Here is a 298-nt window from a genome sequence, read left to right on the forward strand (position 1 = left end):
GAACAGATGGATTACGGCAATGAATAATATGGATTTCACCCACTCAAGTAGAAAGAGCTGGGAATTCCTGAGGAAACTGGGGGCCACCCAACCCTCAAGGAAAAACGGCAATGTCACAGCAAATGCCATATCAAGCATCATCTACAAGACGTCCAATATTAAGCCAAATAAACATGAAAAATCCTAAGTAAAGAGGAAATTCAAGGAGCACTCGAAGAGTGCGAAGATAGATCTAAGCTGGCATCAGCTTTTCCTCCGGACGAGTACAACCGCCTTAAAATTAGTTAAAAATGGGAAA

General features: G+C 41.9%; 1 protein-coding gene across 1 annotated transcript in view; it reads right to left on the reverse strand.

The window, feature by feature from the left end:
* Positions 1-200: 200 nt before the first annotated feature.
* The window catches only part of LOC107883207, a 1,714-nt gene continuing 1,616 nt past the window's right edge, over positions 201-298 (reverse strand). Inside the window, exon 2 of the mRNA XM_016802815.1 lies at positions 201-273. Coding sequence (XP_016658304.1) covers positions 201-273 — 73 coding nt within the window. The remainder of the gene's footprint in view (positions 274-298) is intronic.

This window comes from Acyrthosiphon pisum, chromosome X (genome assembly GCF_005508785.2).
Source record: "Acyrthosiphon pisum isolate AL4f chromosome X, pea_aphid_22Mar2018_4r6ur, whole genome shotgun sequence".
NCBI classification, from domain to species: domain Eukaryota; kingdom Metazoa; phylum Arthropoda; class Insecta; order Hemiptera; family Aphididae; genus Acyrthosiphon; species Acyrthosiphon pisum.